We start from the raw sequence: 24,412 nt of genomic DNA, 5'->3' as shown, positions 1-24,412 counted from the left end.
AGAAGGTCTGTAGCTGCTATTCCAGTCCATAGGCTTAAATAGTGACTTGAGAGGGCTACACAGCAGCCTTACATGCTGGCCTTAGATTGGGAGTGTGGATTTCATTGCCTCAACCCCACCACACTTCACCCACATGTCAGTATTAAACAAAAATAAGAAATCTGTCAAGATTATAGACAAAGAAGCCAGTAATAAAAATAAAATGTTGTTAAATACTGTATATATTGTTTTAAGTCCCATCTGGGGTTGGAGCAAATAATCATAGCTATTTTGAATTTAATATTTCACCTCCTTTAAAAGGTGTTAAATCTGATAAAAGTACATTTTCTTATATAGTTTTTTGAACAAAAATAAAAGTTAGGGGCCAAATTCTCCTCTCACTTTACACTAATTTTACACCAGTGTAATTCAATTAACTTTAATGATGTTTGGCCCAGTTTTTAGCAATATGAGAGGAGGAAGAGATCCAAGATGATACATGACTGCCTGTATGTTTTATGGAAACCATTGGCCAAATTCCAGGAAATTCAGAGTAGTAGGAGAAACTGATTTGAACATTTTTACAGAAAGTTGTAAAGTGCTAAGTAGATTAAAAAAAAGAAGAAGAAGAGGGGGCATGTTAAGATGTAATATGCTTAGTATAGCAAGTTATAAAGGACAGTTACAGAAAAAAAATAAAAATGTAAACTGTCATCTGATTTCAATTACAAATAAATAGCTTGAATGGATCTTAAGTATTTCTGTTTATATATAAATATGTAAATGTACTTAACTTACATGATCTGGTAGTTTTATGCCTTTTACAGTTACATATAATGTTGATGGGTAACGATTTCTAGGACCTTTTGCCCACCAATCAAAAACCTCAACAACATTTGACTGTGTCCTGGTCCTTGGAGGTGGATAATATAATTGCAGACGAAGTTTCCCATCAATGTTTAGCACTCCGTTTGCACCTACAAGCTAAAAGAGTAATTTAAAAAAAATTAAAGAAATTTGCTACTTGTGTTCAAATTCATACAAGTCATTGATGACACTGACACTTTTGACCAACTAGGGGCTCAACTTACTACTGGGGATAGTTATTATTCCCACGAGTGATGTCCCCACTCTACTCAATGGATTACTCTTGAGAGTAAGCAAGCACTACCCTAGTATGTTTGCAGGATCAAGCCCTACTATAATTCAGAAAGCACTACCATTTTTGACGTGTCTCTTCAAACTGGCATTCTTCTGGAATCTTTTTCTTGCAGCAATTGAGGCATTACAAGTTACATTTTGTTGAAATAATTCAGGCAAATAAGAATTTGCAATAAATATTTTATCTGTATCATATTGCCACAAAAATAGAGAAAATTTGTTAAAATAAATTTTGTACGTTAAAAAAAAATTGGTAAAAGCTCGTATAGCGTTTAAGAGAAACTAAATATTTCTGTTACTTTACTCCTATCCAGCCTCGGTCTTAAATGGTGCAAAACTACAATACCTTTAAGTGACACAGACCCATGCAACATCTACTTCCTGAACAGACACAAGAAACAAATGATCATATCGAGAGGCCTCACCATCTATAACCCTCTGACCACTACATAAAACTCCAAGTAGGATGAACAGCTCTGCGGAAGGACCTCAGAAAAACTGAGGAACCACCTCCTCCATCTTATTTCAGAAGGGCCAACCTCAAACAAGAAATCATCACGTGCTCTCACACACTGGAATAAAAAAAAATAAGGAAACATACCCGGAGATCTTGCAGGAAACCTGAAACAACTATAAAAAAGCCCTCTGATGACAGCCATCCAACATAAAAACAAAAAATGAAACTAACTACAACAACTCCACAACAGATACCACTTTTGGGAGAAACCATGACGCCAAGACCCACTAAATGGACACTACACGACACCTCATCATCATCAATCTATCAAAACCACCCCTAACTGGAACTGAAGTATCTGCTCTCTCCAAGGGACTGAACTTCTGCTCCCCTGCAGAACTGGATACCGTGCTAACATGTGGAGAACTAGAAGAATTCTTCCACCGATTCTGCCTCAAGGAATTATTTCACAACTAAGACAATACTACCCAACTACCACACCCCCACTGACAGAAGAAAAAAAAAATCTGACTGGACATCCCCCAGCAGAAAAAAACACCATTGGATCATTACATTGATTGCTTCAGGAAAAAAAATTGACTGGGACATCCTCAACAAACATTACATTCACCACAACCTCTCTACCACAGAAAAGATAGCCATACAGTCCCTGAAGTCCAAATACCAGATAGCAATCAAAGCAGAAGACAAAGGGGGTGCCACTGTGGTCTTTAATCATGATGACTATGTCAAGGCCAACAGACAACTCTTTCACACCCCCTGCAATAAAGAACTCAAAGATGACTCCCACACCACAATTCACACTGGAATTTAAAGACACCACCAAATCTTGTCCCAAATAACTCCTGGAAAAACTCTACAACCTCATCCATCACAAACCCACCCCAAGAACCTTCTACATGCTTCCCAAGATACACAAACAAGGGAGCCCAGGCAGACCCATCATAACTGGCCACAGCACTCTTACTGAAGGAGTATGAGGACACACAGAAACCATTGTCAAACCACTCATCACACAAAGGCACTACCTCCAAGACACTACCAACTATTTCCAGGAACTCCACGACATTAACAACCTCCCCCAGACCACCATCTTTGACGTCATGAATATCACCTCATTATACATTAACATTACTCCCCCTTATGGCATTGCTGACTGCCTCAAATATCTACAAGATCATATAAAACACTCAGAAATTCATCCTAAACACATTTCCTAACTCATCCATTTCACCCTCACCGACAACAATTTCACACCTAACAAACATACATTTTGTCCAAACCATGGAAACAGCCATGGATACTAGGATGGCTCCCCAATATGCCAATCTCTTTATGGGACACCTCAAGGAAAAATTTGTGAAAAAAATGCATCATGAAGTGAATGATATACCTGAGAAACATAGATGATATTTTCATCCTCTGGACAGACGACCTCAACTCCTTCATAGATTTCCATCACAACTTCAACCACCATCACCCATCCATCAAACTCTCTCTAGAATACTCCATACCTGCATCAGCTTCATGGAAACCATGATGAGCTTCAGCAATAGAACCCTACAAACAACTATATACAAGAAACTCACAGATCACTTTTACCAACCGAGGTACACTTAGAAATCTGTTATTTACAGCCAGACACTCAGATACCACAGAATTTGCTCCGAAGAGAAAGTCCGGGATCCATACCTAAAGATTCTTAAAACTGCCTTCACTAAACAAGGACACTCCACCAGAGAAGTAGATCACATCATGGAAAGGGCCACCCAAATACTCAAGAAGAACCTTCTTCAATTCAGAAAAAAAGAAAAGAAAAGAAAAGAAAAGAAAGCCTACTGACCGCACACCCCTAGTTGTCACCTGTCACCCCACATTGGAACCCATACAGGGTATCATCAAATAATTACAACCCATATGTTATATTTATAAGCAGCACATGGAATTTTTTTCAAGGGGATAAGACAATACGCCGTGTTTATTGAGAGTACAATTTAAGAATTAAAATCAGCATCTGCTTCCATTCACACACACACACACACACACACACACACCTCAAAAGGTTCTGCAGCTGGATCTTATAGTTACCAGTCCTTAGTGTTGCTCTGTCAGTTCCAGTGGACAGCTGAAACTGCACACGAGGGAGGGGAGGAGCTGGAGCTAGGTCTCTATTGGATGCGTCCGAAGCTCTGATGTTGATGCAGAACAAACCCAAAGTCCCATGGCAATACACCCTTCTTTTATAGTAATAAGTTCCCATACAAGTCTATGGGCCTTGCTGTGTCACACCAGAGCTGTTAATCACGAGGTAGTCAAGGTTGCTGTCAATCAGCATTATTTTGGGTTGTTACTGGGAGTATCCACAGCTGTTTCTTATCTCGTCCCTCTGGCTCCATTCTTTATCTTGTCCTTGGGGCGTATGCCTTTCTTTTACGGTCATCAATCTGCCATCTGGGTAATTCTGATAATAAGGTTGGTGCCTCTCAACTTTTCCACTCCCCTCTTGACCATCCGGCCCTTCGGTACTAGCACCTCCTGTGTCTTCTTTGTTAGCATGCCATATATTCTTCACTCACACACAAATCAGTAAATAATTTCAAAAGCAAGAATTACAGCCATAAAACTTCTATCCTTCTAAAAACAATCATTAGCACATAAAACAAAGACTAAAACCAAAACAATTTCTTCTTACTAATTCAAAGCTAACAAAATAAGCAAATGGAGTACAATTTCCTCGAGACAATTTCTCCCCATTAGGCTTTTAGAGTGGATTTTATTAAAGATACAACGGCTCCTGTGTCAATTAGAGCTAGCGTAGGAGCATATCTACCCTGCTGGACATAAATACATGGTCACCCCCCAGGGACCCAGGTGATCTTATCTATGAACCTCCACTGCTGTGCTCCTACATAATGTAGGGGTTCCCTGTCCAGCAGGCCTGCCTAGTTGTCTTCTGGAGGAGGAGGGAAAGGAGGAGCATTAGGGGTTATGCTTGCTACCTCCTTCTGCTGCAATTGTAATTTAAAGGACCTCCCAGTCCATGCTCCATCCCACTTTTCCTGGCTCTCCCCATGCTGCATTAGTGTCCGTCAGGCTAGCCAGGGAACTTTGTTCTCAATGGAATTTGTATTCCTTCTCTCCCTGTTGTTGGCACCGCTTAGTGCCCTCTGGGAGGTATCAGGGATCCGGGTATTACCCTTTGTCTGCAGTTACCCAGTCCGTGGGAGCGGCCTCATGTGAAACCTCCACAGGGTCCCGATATCCCCTTGAAAAAGATTCCGTGTGCTCTTATAAGCGTAACACATTTGATGGGGACCACATCCTGGAAAAAAAAAAAATCTTTCCCAGACCCATTCTTCTGGCCTTCAAACAATCCCCCAACCTTGCTATAAGCTGATCATCAGAAGCAAGCTCCCCATAGCCCAAAACACAAAACTCAAAGCAGCCCCAGATCCTGCCAGAACAACAGATGCAAAACCCGCAGACATGTCTCCATCACTACAACCATCAATACTTCCCACAATACAACTTTCAAGATTCCTGGGTCCTACACATGCCTATCTCAAAAAGTAGTGTACCTCATCCAGTGCATTGAATGCACCACCAATGGGGGATAAAACCAGACAATCAGACAATAAGCTCTTGAATAAACTCATACAGAAAAATGATAAAAGACAAAAACACCTTCTCACCTGTGGATGAATACTTTTCACAAAGCAATCATTCCATATCTGATCTTTCAATATTTGTCCTCAAAGGAAACCTGCACAGCACCTTCAAAAGGTGAGCCTAGGAAATTAAATTCACATCTCTAATAGACACCACAAACCATGGACTCAACAAGTTTCATGGTTCATCATTCCAAGTTGTAACACACCTCACTGCCTGCTAACCGGTAATTGACCACTTCATTTTAAGTGTTCTCCTACAATGTGTGAATCCCTTAACTGTCTGTCCCAATTTATATTTAGCTTAGACTCTCGGATTACCTTCCCCAGACCCGAAGAAGAGCTCTGTGAAACTTAAACCCTCCACCAACAGAAGTTGGTCCAATAAAAGAGATCATCTCACCTACCTTGTCTTTCCCAAGAGAAAAAGGGCATTCATTAATTTATTACAATTTTTCACAAGAAGTAGATGTGTAATATATTGTACTTGGGAAAGAATCCATATTTGCAACATCAACTCCTTTCCAGAGGGAAAAGTCAAAAAAAGGTTTTGTTTTAAGGTGGTTGTTTAAGACAAAATATTATATTTTTAATATGATTAACAGTTGCAGAAATCCAGTGAGTCTCAATGGACAGTGCCACAAAGAGCTGCTAGGTCCCTGCTCCTGCCCCCACTTTTTCCATGTCCCAGTGAAGGCGCTTCTGGTGGAGGACAGAAGGCGTAGCAGCTCTCCCACCTTCCCCAAAGTGAAAAATTCATACCCAAGAGATGAAGTTAAGCCGACCTAAGCCTCTACATAGACACCACTATGTCAACAGAAGAATTCTTCAATCAACCTAGTTGCCTAACCTCTCAAGGAGATGGATTTATTATAGTGATGGAAAACCCCTGTCACTGTAGCAAGTGTCTATGCTAAGGCATTACAACGGGGTAGCTGCAAAGCTTTACAACTGTAGCACTTGTAGTGTAAACATCCCCTAGTAGCATAGCATGACTTAGGGTTAGAGGAAATAAGTGAGCTCTGGAACTTATCCTTTCCATAAGTTAGTTTTTTGCCTACTAGGAGCAGGAGATGGACCACTGTTTGTCAGGATGCTTCCCCTTTTGTAGGATTAAGATGAATCTTGCAATTTCATTATTTCAAGGGTGGAAAAACCCACAGTGCCCCCTCAATATTTGGATTCAAATAAAAGCTCCACTAGAATTTTGAATAGCACTTAAACAGAAGACACTAACTGCTCTTGAAGTAATATTTCTGGTCCCAGGTGTACAGAGAAGCCACCCATGACATTTATCAATTGATTAGGCTTTATTCAGAAGCTTCTGATTTTTCTGCCAAGAGCTACGCTTGAAAAAGAATATGCATTTTTCCACGCATTTTGTTCATTTAGTTGAGAAATGTCAATTTTCTCTATTGCCACACCTATTTTCTCTGTATATCTACATGATCTTTTAATAGCATGAGCTCTGTCTGAATCTGCCTCTTCTATACCTGTGATTTAAAATACTTTTTAATTTTTTTTTGTTTTAAAAAAGTTTCCCACTAAGTAATTCGTTTATGTGAAAAACTGGCTTTGTCAATTTCTTTTAGATACTTTATGCAGGCTTTTTAGTCTTCTTTTGTTTTTATTTTTTTTGTATGTTTAAGTTCACAATACCTTTAGAAATGCCCAAGAGATTTTGCGAAAACCACTTTCCTTAATTTGCACTTCAGAGTTGGCTCTTGCTTCATTCATGCTTAAGAAATCAAGGATCTGCAGATATTAATTAGAATATATACATACATTACCATTGAGAATGCACTTCTTGGAAGTAATAACTACTACTGAAGGTATTTTAGATAGGATTCATGGATTTAAACAAAATTTTCATTTTACTTATTATAAAAATATAATTTACTAACTATCCAGTGTCCACATCTACCCCAAGTGATATTTAAACATACATATCACCACATCAGTGTTATGATCTTCAAACATAAGTCATTTTTTTTAAAGTTTCTTATTTCACATCAGTCTCATTATATTTTTTATAAACAATTGAACAAAAGCAACTCTTCACAAACCCTTTATGTGTCCCCAAACTGACTGGACATTTAACCCAGATAGAAGTATGTGGTCAAAAAGATCATTTTCTTTTCCTAGCTTCATCATTTTACTATACAATTCTCTTGATTTTCTTGGTCTGCAACCAGAATCTCCTCATATGCGACCACTTCTGCAACTTTACATGGCACGCATAATATTAGCGTTACAATCCATCTTCGGATTTGTGACTAAGTAATGCCAGTGAAATCAATAGAAAACGCAGGCTTTCATTTGACAAAGATTTTGTCTCAAACTTTAAAACTGTTTCCATGAAGAGCCTCTATACACTACTGGAATCACTTTTGTGATAAACCACCAGGATCCTCTCTTAGTACTTTGAATGTACTTATTTTATGAAAATTGCAGACCATAAAGGAAAATCTGGCACTGTTATTAGATTGCAAATGCACAATGTATTTAGAAAAACATATAATAGGGGTATAAAAAAAATTATTGATTGTACTAGGTCTCCATTTCCACATTAACACTATATAAACTCTCTTGTATATAGAAGTCTATAAATACCGGCTAGTTATGCTCAAAAACATGTTCAGAACATGCTTTACAATTTTTCCTATAAACATAAATGTATTTGAGGCTGAGGTAGTTATTGTTGTGTGAGTAATGATGAAAAAGAAACAGATGTCTACTTTTTTTTTTTATGGCAAACATGCAAAAAATCTGTGGGCTACATGTTGGCTAGCCTTGCTTACGTATACAAGTAGGAGGTGGCAGCACTAAGGGGGCAGCCACTATCAGCCCCTGACTGATGGTGTTAGAAACCCAAAAAAGCACAGTGACCCTGCCCTATCCGTCTGTCAGCAAGAAGTGCTAATTCAGTGAGAGGGTATCATAGCTCCCAGTGTGGCATGCCCCTTTCAGTCCTTCCTGGTAGCATTCTGATTGTGTCAATAAGACACATTCGCCAAAATATTTATTTATTACCCAGAACACAATTTTGCTGAGGGAGGGATTTTCAAAATTGCTTAGTATTGGCCTAATTTTACTTCCATTGGCTTCAATGAGAGAACAGCTGGCCAATACTGAGTGTTTTTTAAAATCTCCATCATAATATATATTCTCTTAAAAAACTATGGTATTCCAACAATATAACTGTAAATCATAAATAAAGTGCTGCCAGAAATACATGGTCAGAAACCTGCAACCTGAAAAATTTACTGTAAACTATTTCATCTGTACCTCAAAAAACAGGACTACTTTGGGGCTTTCTTCAGCATCTTGAAGGAAATAACTAAAACGTTCATTAAATATGATTTGTTCCTCCCATTCTGGAAGTGTTGATTTAAATTGTCGGAAATCGTAAGGCTGGGTCATAATAGGAAGAATGTGCTCCACTCGCTCTTGTTCATAAAAAGATGAAACCGCCCGGCTGCTGTTTAGAAACAACCAAATGCAATTGTCAATATTTTTCAAAAAAGTAAGCAAAGAACAAAATACTACGCCTACTTCAACTACTGTAAACAAAAAGAGTACAAGACGGCCATTCTCTTTATTTTAGAAAGAATATTTAATAACCACTGGAGATCTTAATGCAACTGATGATGTACAGGGCAATAAGCAGAGCTGGAGTTCCAAATCCCAATAATCAAGCATTTTGATTGGGCCTGATCCATAGTCCATTGAAGCCAATACAAGTCCCATTGACTTCAATAAGCTTTGGATCAGGCCACTCATGAATTACTAGCAGAGCTGGGAATAGGTAAGCGAAACAGTAAGAAGAATGGAGAACTCAACTTCATTTCAATATTCTTATGGATGTTTTGCCAATAAGCAAAAAAATCTCTTATTCATGCATCAATATGTTTGTTTGCTTATTCTCAACAAGGCTTCTAATGATTCTGCCATATCTCTCTTTGTTTTGGGAGAAGAGTCAATCAGCCACATTGCAAATATGTGTCTGATCAGCTACACTGCTACTCTGATAATACATGTGCTCCAAAAGTGAAAGAAAACAATGGCCCCATTCCTGCAAACACTTACACGTGTACTTTAAGTATGCAAGTTGTGTGGGGATTTGCAGTCAATAAGACTACACCCATGCCTAAAGTTAAACATGTATGTATATGCTTATTTAAGTAATTATTTTCCACAGAAGCAGGCACGTGAAGGGTTTTGGGGTGTTTTGGGAAGGGGGCTGGGGGAAAACAAATCAGTAAACTCACCTATGCTCTTTCTTGACATACAAACCAGTTTTCTGATCAATCACATGAATCTTGACCATGGGATGCGAAACCATGAGATCAGTTTTAAGTCTATCAGTTCGATGGATGTAAACCCCTAACACAAGGCTGTCATCAAAAGAAAGTTTGGATTGAGTACAAACTTCTGGACTGTTCATTTCCTGTACATTTTCTGCAGCAATTTCTGTATTTTCTTCTAATGCTAGAAGCAAAGAAACAAAGAAACAAAAAGATCTTCAAACAGAGATTAGTGACAAATTATAAGGATTAAAAATCTATCACATTTTCACAGCAAACTTTATATTAAGCTAATTATATTTAGTTCTGTTCTTTATGCAATAGAGTATTAAAATAAAGTCAGTGGATTTACAGCATTATACATGTTTGTCTATATGCATATATATTTTAATACAAGCATTCTCTGCCAGTGTTTATTACCAAATAAAAATTACTGAACCACAACTCTTGTTCTTGATTTGCATAGGCTCTTCCCTCAGACTTCAATATACAAGTAATTATCCACAGTAATAAACTACAGTATGTACGCCCGTTGTCTTTTATGATTTCAATAGCTAAACAATATGTTGTTGAATGGTTATATAATGTGATTAAAAATACCTTACTATCCAAATTGCAAGAACAGCACAAGATCATTTAGCACAATTAGCTGCATCCCCTAGACTATAATAGGCACTTATGGCTTTTAATTTGGTGCACCCATTTAATTCTCCATGAATTCAACCCAAAACTAGGAAACAGAAAATATGCCATATTGCCTCCTTAGCTAATTTATAGTATTATAATGGCACAGGAGCAGCACTACAGTTAAGGCTGCATCACATCATTTGTTTAAAGGTTGACCTTTCTAAGTCAGGGTGGGCAAACTTTTTGGCTTGAGGGCCACATTGGGGTTGCAAAACTGTATGGAGGGCCTGGTAAGGAAGGCTGTCCCTCCCCAAACAGCCTGGCCACCGCCCCCTCCCAGTTCTCACCCCCTGACTACCTGCCCTCAGAATTCCCCACCCATCCAACCCCCCCTGCTCCCTGTCCCCTGACTGCCTCCTCCCGGGACACCCATCCCTAACCGCCCCCCAGGACCCCACCCCCAGTCAACCCCCGCTGCTCCCTATCCCCTGACTGCCTCCTCCCGGGACACCCATCCCTAACTGCCCCCCAGGACCCCACCCCCAGTCAACTCCCACTGCTCCCTGTCCCCTGACTGCCCCGACCCCTATCCACACCCCCACCCTCTGACAGGCCCCCCCAGGACTCCCACACCTATCCAACCCCTCCTGTTCCCCCATCTCCTGACCACCTGATCAGAACCTCCACCCATCCAACTGCTCCCTGTCCCCTGACTGCCCCCCACAACCCCCTGCCCCTTATCCAGCCCCCCCACTCCTCTTACGATGCCACTCAGAGCGGCAGAAGCTCGCAGCCCCGCCCCCCGTGGCCGGAGCCAGACACCCTGCCCATGCGGTGGCATCACTACAGGGGGACAGGACAGCAGGGGAGGGGCCGGGGGCTAGCCTTCCCAGACGGGATCTCAGGGGCCGGGCAGGATGGTCCTGCGGGCCGGATGTGGCCCGCGGGCCGTAGTTTGCCCACCTCTGTTCTAAGTCCTCTAGAGCAGCAGTTCCCAAACTGTGGGTCAGGATCCCAAAGTGGGTCTCAATCCTGTTTTAATGGGGTCACGAGGACTGGCTTAGACTTGCTGGGGTCTGAGGCCAAATTTGGAGCCCAAGGGCTTCAGCCCTGGGAGATAGAGCTCTGGTTACAGGCCCCCTGCCTGGGGCTGAAACCCTTGGGCTTTGGCTTTGGCCCCCCTGCCCAGGGTGGTAGGGGTTGGCACCCCCTACCACAGGGCAGCAGGGCTTGGGGGGGGAGGAGGGAGGCGCGCAGGCTTCAGTCCCCTCCTCCTGGGGCCATGTAGTTAATTTTTGTTGTCAGGAGGGGGTCACGAAGCAAATAAGTTTGAGAACCCCTGCTCTAGAGTGAATATGCTTAGTCAGATTTCTTTGAAATTTGGTTTCAGAGTAGCAGCCGTGTTAGTCTGTATCCGCAAAATGAAGAACAGGAGTACTTGTGGCACCTTAGAGACTAACAAATTTATTAGAGCATAAGCTTTCGTGGACTACAGAGTGGGCTGTAGTCCACGAAATCTTATGCTCTAATAAATTTGTTAGTCTCTAAGGTGCCACAAGTACTCCTGTTCTTTTTTTGTTGAAATTTGGTGTGCCTCATGTGAGTGCATGGTAGGGTTAGTGACCCAAATTTGGGGTCATTTGAGACAGGGGTTCTGGAGATATATGCTCCGGGGAAAATAGAAACTTTTTAAAAAATGGCTAAGTGGGTATTTCTTTTGCCGAGAGCTAGAGATTAAACTACTGATGTCATGCAGAGCAAAATGGTCTCAATCTGTCAAGTTTCACCCAAGGCAGTGCACAGCACCCACTAAATCTTTGGGGGACCCAAACTGAGAACAGCATTTAAGAAAATGTACATTTTTTACACTGCGCATGCACCAATACAGAAAAACGGTTAGAGGTTTTCCAGTCCCACCATTTTACATGCTTTGAAGCTCGATTCTTGTAAATGGTCTAACATCTGAACAGCTAATCAGATTATTTTTAAATTTATTATGCCTCACAAGGTGGGAGACCACATTTGGGGTCATTTGACAGAGGGGCTCCTGAGTTACAGGCCCTCCCAAGAAACTGGTTTCCTTTTGATGCCTTGTACTGTTAAACTGAGAGACAATTATGACTGGATGAACCACAGACCTCACTGAGACCCATGGCTGTGAACTCACAATTCAGTTCAACATAACTGAGGATAAATCAATCACAAACCCCTACCTAAGACAAAAGGAGTTTTAGACTGAGGGGCTGGAGGTTGCTACAATTTGTGAGTCATGGGTGTCAAAATTATTTTGGGGGAATGTAATTAAAGTCTATGGGGTGGGAAGAGAGTAGATGTGTGAATGCTTCCTGGGAGGGTTGGGGAGGGGCATTAGGGGATGGAGGAGTGGGGGACTGGGGGAGAGATTTGGAGATTTGGTTTAGGACTGTAGTGAGGGAAAAGGGGTCATGGTGATGGATGGTAGGGGAGGCAAGAGAGGCTGGGGGATCAGGTAAAGGAGGCATGGAAACCCCCCAGCTCTGTCAGTGTACCCCAACCTCCCCAATAGCCTCAGCTCTGTCAGTGCAGCCCAAACCTCTGGAACTCAACCCCTCCGCATCCCACTGCTCTGCCAGTGCACCCAAATCCTCTTCCACCTCCCAGTTCTGCCAGTTACACCAACCTTCCTGCACTCCAATCTGCCTATATCTCACCACTGTCAGTGCACCCCAACCTCCCTGAACCCACCAGTTCTGCCAGTGCACCCCAATCCCCCTGCATCCCAACACTATTCCACTGTAACACAATTATCCTTCACTCCAAGCACAGAATGTGAGTCAAGTTATAGGAGGGAGAAAATAACAGCAACAGAAACATTTGTAAACCAGTGAGTGAAGACATCAGGGAGATGCAGTGGGGAGGCCTAGGTACAACGGTGGAGAGGGGGGAGGCAGTGAATGGGTCAGTGACATGGTTTAGATAGAATCCTGTGGGTAAGAACGAATGAAGGTGAAGAGCTTGTACATTTCAGAAACTGTAGGGGTGGCAGAGTAAAGATGTGTGTGTTAATGGGATGTAATGGGTATTACTGAAAGAGGGCAGAGTTAAGATTGCATAGGCAACCGTAACTGGGCAATTCCTGGTTTTCAGAAATTGGAGTTTTGCTTAACACAACACTCTGCAACAAGATGACATACCACCAACCAACATTAACTCTGAGTTAACAGTTTTTTGCTACTGAATATTTTTATAATATTCTAAGCCACCTTTGTCTCACTGATAGGAATAAGCAACAGCAAAGGAACTTAGCAGCAGCAAAGTCTTCCGATATGAAAAACTTTGTCTAAATATTTTGATTGCACAAACCTCTTGGGGATTTCTTTTTTGCTTTCTTTATTTTAGGTTTCAGTTTTTCCACATCTTCCTCCTCCTTGTGTTCCTCTGTGTTCATTTCATCTTTAAAATATGATGCAAGCAGTCTTCCTGATGACTTCTTTTTTCTGGTATTATTTTCCAGTGGGTTATGCTGTAGTTCAGCAAGGGACATCGAACTGTAATGCAACACACATCACTGTCAGCAAGTACGTACTATTTCTGTTGTTAATCCACTAAAAAGACTTGACTTCTGAAACAACCTCTTCCTGTTTCTCAAATTCATTAGCTCTCCATCTTCAAAAATCCCATCAAAAATATATTTGGTCTTGTTTAGCTATTACAGTGATAATGGTGGCACACATTCTTGAATGGTCTATCCTTAATTTCTCTCTCCATTTTATTATCCTAAGTCTTACCTTCTAAAATATTTTCACGTGGGGATTTGCACAAGTAGTCTTGTGACATACATTTAAACAAGACCTTTGCAGGATCAGATACACAGTTCACATGAAATAAAATATAATAAAGAATGATGCATTCTGTTAGCTGAGTGTATAAGTAGTTTTGACTTGAGACAATATTTTATTAATGCCTGATTTTAATCAAGGTTGAGCCAAAGGCCACACAGTCAAGGAGTGGAGTCCACAGTGAATAACTGGCAGGTTAAATGTAGTATTGCAACATTAAAAAAAAATTCATTCAATTTTGTAAGTTCTTACAAATTAGTATGGATCTTGGCACCATTTTTAGATCATGAAGTAGAAGGGTTTTTTGTGTATATGGGGGAAGAGGTTCCCTCCCCCCAACATATAATCATCTGGCTAGTTCACAGTTAAAAAAAATTCTTGCAGCTCTATCACAGGATTCTTTCCCCATCTTAAAAATCAACCATTTTGTTGTATACATGCACTGATTACAATTTACCACTATACCTTGTTTCAGCTTCAGATACAAATGGCACTTCTTTCTTCTTTTTGCCCACTTCATTGTTCAATACAACTTTTTGGCTTTGAACACTGGAGGTGAATTCAGACATCTGTTCTTTAAGTTTTTTTCTTATTTTCTCCTTAATTATATTTGCCTCATCCTCAGCCATTTGCAGCTGATAGGCTTGAATTAGCTGTTCTTCCTCTTCTAATTCAGTAACATCTCTCGCTTCATGCAAGGTACTTTTTATCTTGTTGTTACCTTTTTGACGAGATGCATCTGTTTGTGATTTACTTTTTGTTTTTTTCTTTGGCAAATCAGTAATCTGTTTTTCAAAACTCTCCAATTTAGTTTCAGATACCTTTTCCTCCTCATTAAATTGTTCTTGTAACACTGCTTTCTTTTTCTTCTTGTTAGACTTTGGTTGCTTGTTTTCTTCTCCACTAACATCATCATTGTTTATTTTTTCTGCAACTGAGGCTTTGTCTCTTAGTTTGTTTTTTGTAAACCGGGGGCTCTTTTCCTCAGGATTATAAGTGTTGTTTATAATTACCTCATCATTTCCACTTTCTTTAGCTAGATCAAGATTATTTCTAAAGGTGTCAAGCTAGAAATAAAAACAGAGAACATAATTTTAAGTATATATCATATGTAATGTTACAATAATAAAAATAGTTTAGTACATTATCAGTTTACACTATATGGTGAAATATAAAAATGATATTCGTCATCTAATCATTGTCTTGTTTAAATCTAACAAGTACCAGATGGAACAGATCATTCATGTTTAAAATAAGTATTTGTATTTGGACAGCTTGAAATCTGTACTTCCAACATTCTTTTTAAAACAAGCACCATACGTATATATTCACCACACAGTAAAATTCAAAAACTACCTCAATGAACAGGACTACTCCATAACGATATGTCAATGTAATACATTTTGAAAGATCTGCAGAAATGAAATGCAGAACCAAAACTGTCTCAAACGAATATGAATATAAATATTAATGTTAGAGGTGCCAATGCCTGTCTGGATTCCTTTTTACCATGAGCAGCGTGCCAAAGTTTGGCAATGAAAATCACTTCCGAAAAGACAGACTTGATAAAATTTAACAACTGACAACTCTTAAGATGACAGCTCTTATAAAACTATGGAAAAAATTCTATTAATAAACAACTCTTATTAAAAGGACAGAGTCAACCTGAAATCTAGTCCACTTTCAAAAACGTAGTTAAAAGTATTTTCAGATAATACTCCCGCCCTTTGAATCCCTCTGTCAATTTTTGTGGTTTTGCAAAATACTTTTAAGGTTTCACTTCCTTTATGGATGAATGAAAAACCCACACAGACAACACAGCAAACTTAATACAGGCCTGATACTGCACTGAGCTCCACATAGGTACATCACTGAGCTTGTGTGGGGCTCCTATTAAGTCAGTTGGGCTCCATGTGGGTTCAGGGGGTTGCCAAAGTGAAGCTCATTGCAGGATTGAGGTGTTACTAACTACACAGGGGGAAATAGTAGAACTAACTATACAGAAAGAGATTTCAGATGCGCACACACAAAAAAAACAATAACTAAAATATATATTTTCCCCTCTGATTTCTTCCAGTACAAATATTTTATTTCGGTGCTTTTCAACCTTTTCCTTGCCATTACCCTATTTTTCAATAGCAAGACAATCCTGGGACTCCCTTCCTATCTAGCTAGGAAGGGCACAGTGGCGAAAGCGCCCTTGACACCTTTTCACAAACCCCAGGTTGAGAACCCCTATCACAGGTGTTACTTGTAAGAATAGCAGATAAAAAAAAATCGAAGACAAACCAATTTTAGATTGATAGGGTTCCTTTAAGTAATTTTTTTTTAAATACCTAAGGACATTATATAAGAACATGACATTTAAATATTCATCTGGTCTGTCTACATAATGCCACTAAATGTCATCCTGAGGGGTTGTGAAAGGGGTTGGAGAAGGAGGGAAGGAAGCAGGAAGGCCCAACCCTAGACAGGGGCAAAGCATGTAGCTACAAAGGCAAACACTTTTAGAATCTCTGATTTCTAGAAATCCATCTCTGAAGAGTGAGAGAAGGATACGGTTGACCTTTCATGTGGCTAACCAAGAAAAGCTGATTACTCCCTATCTGCCAGCCATCTGCCTCCATCACAAGTTTCACCTCAGCTATCTTAGCTGCCAAACCTTCCCCTCTACCCTTGAGATGAGGAGGAAGTCTGTTTTGGCCATGACTGACATTGGGGGGGGAGGGAGGGAAGAGAGATTACAAAAAGAGGTAGAAAAGGCATTGGAGCTGTTAAAGAAAGAAGGGTGGGGTTGAGAGACAGAGAGAGAGAGAGAGAGAATTATTATTCATACTAGAAAAATAAATTGGAGGGATAAACAGAGAGTGGGAGAAAAAATGCACCAACATAGAGTCAACATAAAGAAAAGGGAGTGAAGGAAAGGAAAGAGAAGCATAAACCCAGACATAGTAATGTAAAAAACGCATGCTAAAATATTAAATGAAGCAATTCTATTAAAAGTGGGATGTAAATGAATGGAAGGATAGAGAATGGGACTGCATGCAATGATGTTCATCTAGGGTAGCAAAAAACCTAAGGCCAGCCCTGTATTCATACATCTTGCCAGTAGGTGTCTGTATTTTTAGTTACATAGAGAGTACTTAAAACGATGTAGTATTTAATCATGAAAATACTCATCATCATATGAATTTAACCTTTTCCTGCTAGTTAGTCCAATAACATCCTTTCCATACAAAAGCCAACAATCTAAAAGGATGTGGCAGATTATGTACAGGTAACTATAAGAGTGACAGATAAAGGAAAGAAAGGAAAAATATTTTTATAGTGGCTAAAAAAATGCAGCAAATTACATACAAAACAAAAAAAGGCAAAGCATACAGAAACATCAACTGATTTTGGATGGATTACCCCACCTCCTTATCTGCATTTTTACTGAGCAGGTTTTACCCATGAAGTATAATGGATGAAGTTATTTATCAGACAAATTATTATAGAGAAACAATAGGGACACCATAGTCAAGGTTATGTCACTGTTTTGTCTTTGACAGGATCTTACTCCTTCTCTGTAGCTGAGGAAGCAGTTTTCTTTCAGAAAATAAACTTGGAATTAATCATTTACATGTCTGTGATTTTCTAAAATTATCCTGATATGTAAGAAGTGTTCCATTGAAGAAATCTCAACAAAAATCACACCTGAGATATTTTGACTGGTGTGTTACATTTTTTGTAAACTTTGTGCAGTTCATCATCTACAGCACCCACATACACTTATATCCCTAATTTGAACAACAAACCCCTTTGTCCACTTAAATTTAGCCACAACTCTTAGCAAAACAGAAGCTCCTCCTAACTATATCAAACACTGTCCCTGAAAAGCTGGCAAATTATAGGAACATCAACACACTCTATTGGTGGCACAAAAAGCTACCTGTGGCTGGGCTCAGGCCGCGCCAGTCTGTACAACCTGAATTCATGTCACTGGTATGTATGCATTATGATACAGACTTTTATTACATGATCACATACTATTCTATTCACAGGACCCCTGCCTCATTCAGTAAGAAGGAAGGATAGTGCTTTGGGACTGGATCAGGATTATGCAGTGAAGGAAATTGTTGTCTGTAGGACCTCTGCCTCATTTGTTGTAGAAGTTGGAAGGTATGTAATAAAAAGATGGTGTCACGGTTAAGGCACTTAATTGCCACACTGGTTAAATGGATTCTATTCCTGCCTCTGCCACAGAATTCCTGTGTGTTGCTGGGCAAGTCACTTGTGTGTTCCTAATTTTCTCAGTGACCAACTTTAGACATCTGGGCCCTACTCTGAAGTCAATGCAAGCCATACTCTAAACGTATAAAGTGCTATAAAATGCTAAATACTCTGAAAAAAAAATCAGTCCTTAGGCCTTATTGGTAGATGCATTCCAGTTGGTCACCCAAAATTAGTGGACACCTCTGATCTTAATCTCTCTGTGCTCTGCTCCCCATCTGTAAAATGGGGATGATAACTTACCTCAGATGGGTATTTTGAAAATAAATTAATTAATTAATATTTGTGAAGCACTCTGATTCCATGGTGATAAGCACCAAAAAAGGCCCACGAGGAAATTAATAATTTTGTATTCAGAACAGGCTCTGAAAGGTATGCAATAAGGTCTGAGGCCACACACTGAGTGCTGAGAATAAAATGAAATATTGACCAGCTACCAACTGAGTGAGTACCATCCATGCTGTGCACTGAATGAAGCAGGGGTCCTGTGAAAAAAATGTGTGATCATGTAATTAAAGATGGTATCATAATGCATTCATACCAGTGGCATATATTAAGGCTGTACAGGCTGGAGCTGTCTAAGGAACTAAGGTCTGAGCCCTGCCACGGGCAGCTTTTTGTGCCACCAATAGAGCGTGTTGATGTTCCTGTAATTTGCCAGCTTTTACTGGCTGGACGGGTTACTCAGCAACAGAGAGATAAATGAGAGCAGTGGTTGGTGGAATCCAAGTCAAATGAGTGGCCAGTTTAGTGAGTGGGAGTGTTGATCAGGGTTGCAAATTGAATGAAGAGGTGATGGTGAGCGGTTTTCAACCTGTAGTCTGTGGACCCCTGGGGATCCGCAGACTATGTTTAAGGAGTCCAAGAAAGGTTGTCATTACCATAAAACAGTGTTTTTCACCCTGGAGGTCCACAGACTAGGTCTAAGATTTCTGTTCAAAAATTTTTTAGGGGTCCGCAAATGAAAAAAGGTTGAAAACCACTGAGCTAAGGGGTCAGATGGACCATCACCATGGAAGCTGAAGAAAACAGGGGGCGGATAGCTCAATGGTTTGAGCATAGGCCTTTTAAACCCAGGGTTGTGAGCTCAATCCTTGAGGGGGCCATTTAGGGAACTGGAGTAAAAATCTGACTGGGGATTGGTCCTGCTTTGAGCAGGGGGGGTGGACTAGATGACTTCTTGAAGTCCCTTCCAAACCTAATGTTCTATGATTCTATGAACACAAATGATTGTGAGAAGAGGAAAAGAGCACCATGAATCAAAATCAAGAGAGGAAGGCTGTGGGGGAAGAGTTGGGTGGATGTTAGATGACAACAACCTGGAGGGTGGGAGGACAGAAGAGTCATATTCAGTGCTGTTCAGAAGCAGAGAAATGAGTGGGAAAGAGGAGGGGGAGTTCTAGTTTGATGTCATTTTGTTTGCATATTCTTATCTTCATGATATTAGCTTTGTAAAATTTAATGAAGTTGACATTTACCTCTGTTACCAACTAGACAACTGATAAGTATCTGTAAAATTCACAGACATGAGGTATTTGCTCTAAGAGCTAACTACTAGTATTACTGTGGGAATGATCCTGCAAGCCCTTCACACATGACACTCTCACTGAAGTTAATGTGAATTTGGAAAGCTTGAAGGATGGCCTCCAAAATTCTACTGAAAAACGTGGTGATCAGAATAGGTTGACACAATTTTAACTATAGGCATGCCAGGAGGCACCATTTAACATTAACCTTGAATTACATTACTAGTATATCAAGGTCACAGTAAGTTGTAAACTACTGGGGTTAACGCTTATTGTTCAGCATGGACATCAATAATGAATAAAAATCATACATTAAAAACGAAAGGTATCTATTATGAAGCAAACACTATGTTTTCTTTTCATAGTGCTTGCTGAAGCTTACAGCATCTCCTTTTTGTGGGGAGGGATGAAGTATACTTCCTTTGCTGAGAGAGATGAGATTTTTTCCACCAAAGCAAGCAGAATCACTGTTCTCAGATTATCAAACTCACCACAATATTCTCATGAGAGTGAAATTTTTGCTTCTTTGATTTCTTTTTTCCTGCTAGCCCAGAATGACTCCTGAATATTTCCTCAAAGCGAACCTTGGTTTTTGCCTTTGCCTCACTCTCCGCTGGAAAAAAAGTTAAAATAAGATTAATTGGCTCAAATAATTAGGTTAATTACAACAGCACCTGATTACACTTTTAGGCGCAGAGGGCAGCATTTTCACCATAGATGAATTACACTAATCAAGACTTTTATTTTACCTCGTGAAACTGAGAAAAAGTTCCCATTTACAATGGCAACCAGATGAAGATAACTCAAAGAAGCAATATATGTAGAATCATCTATCTATTGTACATGATAAGACAATTCTCAAATACATTGCTTCACATATTAACTATCAATTTTATAAACCCTACAAATGTTAAATAAAAAAGTTCATAAAACAAAACAAAAACATAAAAACAGCTGTGAACACTGACCAAGAATTAATCCAAGGGATCACTAAAGATCAATTGGTGGAAGTAACTGAACATTAATACCCAATTCTAAGAATAAAATGCATTTTGGAAATTAAAAATGTAGAAGTTCTTACCTGGTGGCATTTTCAGTCCTATATTAAGAATGGTTCAATACACTACACCTTTCTTTCTCAAAGTTCAGCATTCTGCAAAACACACATCAACACTCAGAATATTTTAATCAACAAAACTAAGTTACAGAATTTATACTATAAATTTATGCTGGCCTGAATGGACTGGGTTAGTAATACTGAGACTAAAAAAAACAAAACACTGATCTGACTAAATCTAAAATTCAATTCAATTTATATGGAACAATGCAAGAAATACTCCTCACCATATAAACAGAGTGAATGAAATAGACTCCATTTCCCTTTAATTTATGGCATGCTCTAAAGAGAGATTTTACAGATTCACTCTCTAAAAAAAAACACAACAATTAAGAGTCAATCTTGCACACCCTCCTCACTCAGATGATTCTCCAAATGAAGCCAACATTAGCTTTAGTGGAATAAAGATCATAGGACTGGGTCCTAAATTCCTTTTTACAAAATGTGAGGTATATTAGTTCTAAAAGAAACTTGAGTGGATATGCCAAGCATAATTCTAGCAATTACTGAACTGTCATAATGTACTAAATAGGGTTGGGTGAAATTTATTGGCCAACCACCTCCCACCCCCAGGCGCGCGCGCGCACACACACACACACACACACACACACACGACAAATTAAGCAACACTAAAACACATTTTTTTATTGAAACAATTACAAAAAAGTCTGAAAAATATCAAAGCATTTTGTTTTGACATTTTCTAAATAAAGTGTTTTGATTTTTCAGTTTGAAACAACTTTTCATTTCAATATTATTTTTATTAATAAAAAATAAATTAATTAAAATGCTCATCACACCAAAATGAAATTTGACTTTTTGATATGCACACAAAAAAATTTAAGGGTTTGTTTTTTTAATTATTTTATTTTTCAGAACTGCCAATGAACCAAAATTCCAATATTTGCACAGCTCTAGAAACCAAAAAGAGAGAAACAGAAGCTACGCATTAACATCTAGTTATACCAATTCTACCTCTTGCTGATAGGCAATCTTTTGAGGTGGAACCCTACCAACTTCTTTACATTCTGAAAACTGTTTGAAATTGGCAGGGATGACCAGAAGTGGCTTTACATGGGAGGGCTGCGGGAAACATCTTTTGTTGTAAAAAAATGTAGCTTGTCATTTCTCAACTAGTAACGATATTTTTCCTCCAACAGAAATCATTTATTTCTAGCTCAGAAACAAAACTACTTTAATGTCATTGTTAAACTATGCATTCCTATGGTCATAACACTTAAAAGAAATGAAAACAAGAGAAAATGTTTTTTTAAATAATCATGTCTTAGGGGTTTTTTTAGTTACATAAAATCAATTTTAATATTACTAAAGTTAGATTTATTGTCACTATAAGGCACTATAAAGTATGTGTCTCAACAGGATACTGCTGCTTTGCAGACAATTCAAATTCAGACTCAGACAGAAATAGAAAACATTTATTACTTTAAGGTAGAAACCAAAACACTGTTAAACTATAATATGCTGGAGTTTATCAATGTCTTTTGGAGAGTAGGGAAGGATACTTTTTGTGATTGATTTTATCCTCTCAAGAGATCGAACACTAAGAAAGTGGGTACTCTCAACTTTATAAAAAGGAACAACTGAAGTAACACACAGGACCAAATACAATAAAATATGCATAGCGCATACCTGCTTCGTATCTGTCTAATGGCTGAAATACCTTCATTAGTATCCAAAAATACACAAGAAAAAAAGGGCCACTAGCAAATTAATTTTGTCCACAGCTGATCATCTTCTCTACAGGCTAGGCTAGTATTCTGACTGCCACTTTTTTGTTTTGAGTGCTATAAATTGCACAGATCCACCAGGCTTGACTGAAGACCACACATCTCTCTACACACCACTCTTCTCCTGCTAAATAAATTACCCCTTTCATGACAACAAAATTAAAACCCATAATATTTATAGTTATTTTTATCCACTGTAGTCTGAAGGAAGAATTACATAACATTTGACACAGAGCCTTTAATAAACCCGGTATCAGAAGTCTAAATATAGCCCATTAATCAACATGGATAAGAACAAGGATGTTCACCCTGTATAATCTCATTTTAAAATAGGAGAGATTTAATCTTGTGTTAAAGTTCAGCAATCAGAAAATCCCAAAATGACTAAAGCTAGAGTTTCCCTTAATCTATTATTTTTCTAGCACATAGATTAATAAAGCAGTTTTCCACCAACAATGACAACACCACATAATACAGTACAGTATTATATTCCAGACACCAGGATATAATCAGGCAAACAGAAGTCTGCAGCCAGAGATTTTTAAAATGTCCTGTATTTCTTCCTGCAGATTTTCTCATTTAAACTATCATTTTTAAACTACATTTTTCAAATGCATCAGGTAGCAAAAATAATCTTCAGAATGGCAACTAATGTACTGTCCATCACTGTCTTTTGTGTCTATAAACAGATAGTGTAGTATTGCTGCTTCAGTATTTCATACTTCTGTAACATAGGGTTACCATATTTCCACAAGCAAAAAAGAGGACACGGGGGGGGGAGGAGCCCCGCTCTAGCCCCACCCCTGCCCCACCCCCATCCACTCCCTCCCACTTCCCACCCCCTGATTGCCCCCCTCAGAACCCCCAACCCCCCCCGCTCCTTGTCCCCTGACTGCCCCCTCCTGGGACCCCTGCCACTAACTGCCCCCTAGGACCTCACTGCTTATCTAAGCCGCCCTGCTTCTTGTCCCCTGACTGCCCCCTCCTGAGAACACCCTACGACCCTACCTGTCCCCTGACTGCCCCGACCCTTATCCACACCCCCACCCCATATTCACACCCCCACCCCCAAACAGACCCCTGGGGACTCCCATGCCCTATCCAACTGCTCCCCGTCCCCGACAGGACCCCCAGAACTCCTGACCCATCCAACCCCCTCTGCTACATGCCTGCCTCGACCCCTCTCCACACCCCTGCCCCCCGACCCCCCCCCCCCAAACTCCCGATCCATCCAACCCCCCCTCCCTGTCCCCTGACCAGGGCCGGCTTTAAAGAGCCCAGGAATCGGGCTGCACTCCGGCTGGGGTTGCGGGGCTTGGGGCCGGGCCGAAGCTGCTCGGCCGGCGCTGCTGGGGCCTGAGCCGGGCCGGGGGTGCTGGGGCCCGAGCTGGGCCAGGTCCAGGCTGGGGGTGCTGGGGCCCAAGCTGGGCCGGAGCCGCTGGGGCAGCCGGGCGCCGCTCGGCCAGGGCCGCGCCTCCCCGGAGCTCTCCTCCTCGTGCCCCCCCCCCAGCTTACCTGCTGCTGCCTCCCGCCTGCCCCTGCTTCTTTTCAGACTTCCCGCAAAGATCTGATTCGCGGGAAGCAGGGGAGGGGGAAGAGCAGGGGGGCGGAGCTTTCAGGGGAGGGGAGGAGGGGGAAGACAGCTGCGGGCCAGACTGCATGGTAAGGCTGCAGGGGATGGGGGGAGCCGGGTAGGAGCTTTGGGTGCCCA

General features: G+C 40.3%; 1 protein-coding gene across 10 annotated transcripts in view; it reads right to left on the bottom strand.

Moving 5' to 3' along the window:
* AHI1 (Abelson helper integration site 1) overlaps positions 1–24,412 on the bottom strand; it is a 184,167-nt gene that overhangs the window by 145,991 nt on the left and 13,764 nt on the right. For all 10 annotated transcript variants that reach the window (XR_004645108.1, XR_004645109.1, XM_034765595.1 and 7 more), the window contains 8 exons: positions 20,918–20,989; positions 20,328–20,449; positions 14,504–15,105; positions 13,563–13,747; positions 9,558–9,777; positions 8,575–8,767; positions 6,946–7,041; positions 778–963 (listed from right to left, as the gene is read on the bottom strand). Coding sequence is in view for 8 of the 10 variants with exons in the window: in XM_034765595.1 (XP_034621486.1) it covers positions 778–963; positions 6,946–7,041; positions 8,575–8,767; positions 9,558–9,777; positions 13,563–13,747; positions 14,504–15,105; positions 20,328–20,449; positions 20,918–20,927 (1,614 nt within the window). In the remaining 2 variants the exon portion in view is untranslated. The remainder of the gene's footprint in view (positions 1–777; positions 964–6,945; positions 7,042–8,574; positions 8,768–9,557; positions 9,778–13,562; positions 13,748–14,503; positions 15,106–20,327; positions 20,450–20,917; positions 20,990–24,412) is intronic.

This window comes from Trachemys scripta, chromosome 3, assembly GCF_013100865.1.
Source record: "Trachemys scripta elegans isolate TJP31775 chromosome 3, CAS_Tse_1.0, whole genome shotgun sequence".
In the NCBI taxonomy this organism is placed as follows: Eukaryota; Metazoa; Chordata; order Testudines; family Emydidae; genus Trachemys; species Trachemys scripta.
This window is presented reverse-complemented; position numbering and strand designations above follow the sequence as displayed.